This window comes from Paralichthys olivaceus, chromosome 5 (genome assembly GCF_024713975.1).
Source record: "Paralichthys olivaceus isolate ysfri-2021 chromosome 5, ASM2471397v2, whole genome shotgun sequence".
NCBI classification, from domain to species: domain Eukaryota; kingdom Metazoa; phylum Chordata; class Actinopteri; order Pleuronectiformes; family Paralichthyidae; genus Paralichthys; species Paralichthys olivaceus.
Window position 1 is genome coordinate 27,579,732 of NC_091097.1, and position 3,280 is coordinate 27,583,011.

The following is a 3,280-nucleotide window of genomic DNA, read 5'->3' on the forward strand; positions in this document are numbered from 1 at the left end:
CATACCCATGGTTGTTAAATGAAATCGGAAGTTGTGAAATCGAAAAAAGTTGGACTTTCCAAATTAAGTAACTGTCATACCTATTACAATTAATCCCAACGGATTTCAGCCTTGAGGCAGGTGAAGTCATATTCCCTTCAGAGCACTACACTTGGCTTGAAGTCTACAAACATAAAACAGCATACTGACGCCCCTGTAGAGTGGAAACAGTGCATTTGTCAATGTTTTAAATGCAGTGTAACAGATTATAGAGAATATTATTTAGGCTATATTGTGTCTGTTGTATTTATAATGTGTTTTACTGTGTTTTAATGTGTATTTGTGTGTTTGTGGGTGTATACAATTACCGTAAAGAAGTATCCAACTAGTTTGGACAGGGCTTTCCTGGAGAAACAGGTTTTGGCCTCCATCGTGTGTATAAGAAAGCGGACAGCAAGAGCTGTCAGATGTGTCTCTGAGGTGTTTATACCACGTAAAAGCAGCAAGGTAGGTCTACTGAGGACATCAGTCCACCTTATGATGCACTTCTCATAAAAACACAACTTGCATGTATTTTAAAAATACCTGTAAGGGAGAAACATTGTGTTTTTGTTACTTCAGAATGAGCTTATGAGTGAATTCTCTGTCTCTGTGTTTGAACAGGTGGTTGCATTGCCAAGTTGAACTTCATGGATTTAATTGACGTGGTGTTGGGGATGATAGAGACAGTTATCTCAGTTGGTGGTGTCATTGGTAAAGCAGTTCCAACACATCGCCAGTGCAACATTGAGATTGAAAATGACTCTCTTCACTACACTCTTAGTAACCCCAGGTAAATACTATTTTTGTCTAATAGCATTTATTATCCTGTATTAAAAATCTTCACATTTAAAAGTTAAAATCCTCACATGTGTTACTATCCTTAATGTCCAGGATGTACATTAAGCGTGGATTCTGCAGGAAGCCTTTGCCTCCCACCATCAGCCAGTCCTCACCTGGGGAGGTGGAATTCACCAAGACTCCGAACACAGCATGTGGATCTGTTGGCATCGTCACGTACGAACTCCTCAACACTTCTACAAAAGACACCACTGAGCAAATAGCCGTCCTGTTCAAGGTGCCATTTGATCGCAACATAAAGTCAAACGAGTTTGCAGTGGGAGTCTTTGACATCAGCAGAAACTGTAATCATGGTCTTTTTCAGGATATGTCAAAGAATAAGGGCAAAGCTTTTGTCAGAGGCAAAGCAAAGGGCGGCGCTCTCACTCATAAAGGCCAAAATGTCACCGTCATGGCCACAATGTCAGACTGCCACACACCTGTCATTAGGGTGCAAGTGATGGATGTCTGAGAAACCCTTCTACAAAGTATTATTTCATGACTGAATTTGTTATTTTTTATATGATATTCACTATTAACCAGAGCTGATGGAATCTTTTGCATAGTAATCTGCAAAACCCATCACCATTTTCAAATCATGGAGTGAGATATTTGTTTTGTATTTATTCACTAATTTATGTTGTTTGTTGTGACATATTTTCAGGGGTAGCAGGGAAGTCTGGCATGCTTCATATATGTGGCTATTAATTGTGTTGTAGAAACTGAAAGTGATATGTTAATGTTAATGTCCTGCACATTGTGTTTGTCATTGGTATAATATGCTGGTCCATTATGAGGTTCTGTACCTGAGGCTGAATTCAATAAAATTTCAACACAATACATGCAAAGGTGTTATCTTTTTGTATGCAAACCTGCTGAGGATACATATGTGCATCATTTTATCCCAGAATCAGTTTTTTGTTTTGAATCTCTGAGCCTGGATTTGATTTCATCAGCTACTTATAAACCCAGACTGCAGAGTGCTGTATACATTGTTAGTGGCTCATTTCAAACTAGTAAGAAATGTTTCCAAACTGGGGCGGCTGGATGGTACAGTTACTACTCTCACGTCACAGCAAGAAAGATTATCGGTTTTCTTTAGGGAGTTTGTATAATCCCTCCTTGTCTGCATGGGTTTTCTCCTGGTAATGTGGCTTCCTTCCCACAGTCCAAACACACGCAGATTGGGGTTTGGTTAACTCTGAATTAATTGTAAGTGTTAATATGAGTATTAGCTGGTGACCTGTTCAGGGTGTATCCTGCATTTCGCCCAAAGACAGCTGGGACTGGCATCAGCTCCCCCATGACCCTAAAAGAGGATAAGCAGTAAAAGTAATGGATGGGTGTTTCCAAAATATTGTGGAATCCATGCCACAAAGAATTGAGACTTTTTACTTCTACTTCCTTTTCCATTTATTAAGTCTTTGTTTGACAACTGAAGACATGTCAACATCAACTGGTGGTAGGGATTAATTTGTGCGGTAGAACATACAAGGGATATTCTCCATCTCGTCCTATGTTCTAAAATGGGACATTGTTTAGTTTAAAAAGCCATTGAGGTAATGACAAGCCAGTAGCCAGTTACCTTAAGCCTCAGCGTATCCTCAAGTTCGGCCTGTATTGTTGAATACAAGGCCAAAACACTTGATGACGCTACAGTGGACACCTGAGGTTATGCCCCTAACACCTATTAACATCTACTGGCAGTTGGTAACTTAAATTGTGTAGAAGACAAAGTGAAGGAGAGATGAGAAATGGGGTGAGTGAAAAGATGCACAGTAAATAGTCTGGCCGGCCAAAAGTTGAACAAGTGACCTGCTGCTCAAGGTATTTGCATCCCAATTTGTATATGACCTAACCATCTGGCTATCAGGTTACCCTGATTATCTATAGTGCAAAGTCAAGTTTGCATTCATCCTACCTGGTTTATCTGCAGTGAAGATTTTATAGTCAGTGTTTTTTATAAAATGAAACTTAATTAGAAAAGCCACACACTTGATATATGTATGTAATATAACTTGATATAAAGCATTTCAGCAACAAAACAAATGCTATGCTTTTACTTTGAAGAGAAAGGCCGAACAGGAAGTAATTATGTGAATGTCCCTCTTTCTCTTTTTCTCTCTCATTTCAGATATCTTTAACCCTAACAACTACTAATATTATTAATATTATTAACAAACATATCTCAGTAATCAATTATTATATGAATTGTGCCTGTTATCAATAATAATTCATATTCTTTACACTGTTACTGTTTACATTTGAACTAGTCAGATCTGATACCTGATGGTGCTCAAGTGTCCCTGGTCTCTCTCTCCCCCTCCTCCCCCACCCCACTATCACTCTCTCTTCTCTCCCCTCTTTTCCACCCATCTCCCCTCTCCTCCCCCCTTTTTCTTTGCTCACCCCAACCAGTCGA

At 39.3% G+C, this 3,280-nt stretch overlaps 1 protein-coding gene across 1 annotated transcript; it reads left to right on the forward strand.

Annotated features, from left to right (window-relative positions):
• Positions 1–413: 413 nt before the first annotated feature.
• On the forward strand, positions 414–1,686 carry LOC109640452 (DELTA-sagatoxin-Srs1a-like). The gene is made up of 3 exons (XM_020104454.2): positions 414–486; positions 643–811; positions 913–1,686. Exons 2-3 carry the CDS (start codon positions 669–671, stop codon positions 1,328–1,330), a joined length of 561 nt encoding a protein of 186 aa, XP_019960013.2. The 5' UTR covers positions 414–486; positions 643–668; the 3' UTR covers positions 1,331–1,686.
• Positions 1,687–3,280: the final 1,594 nt, after the last annotated feature.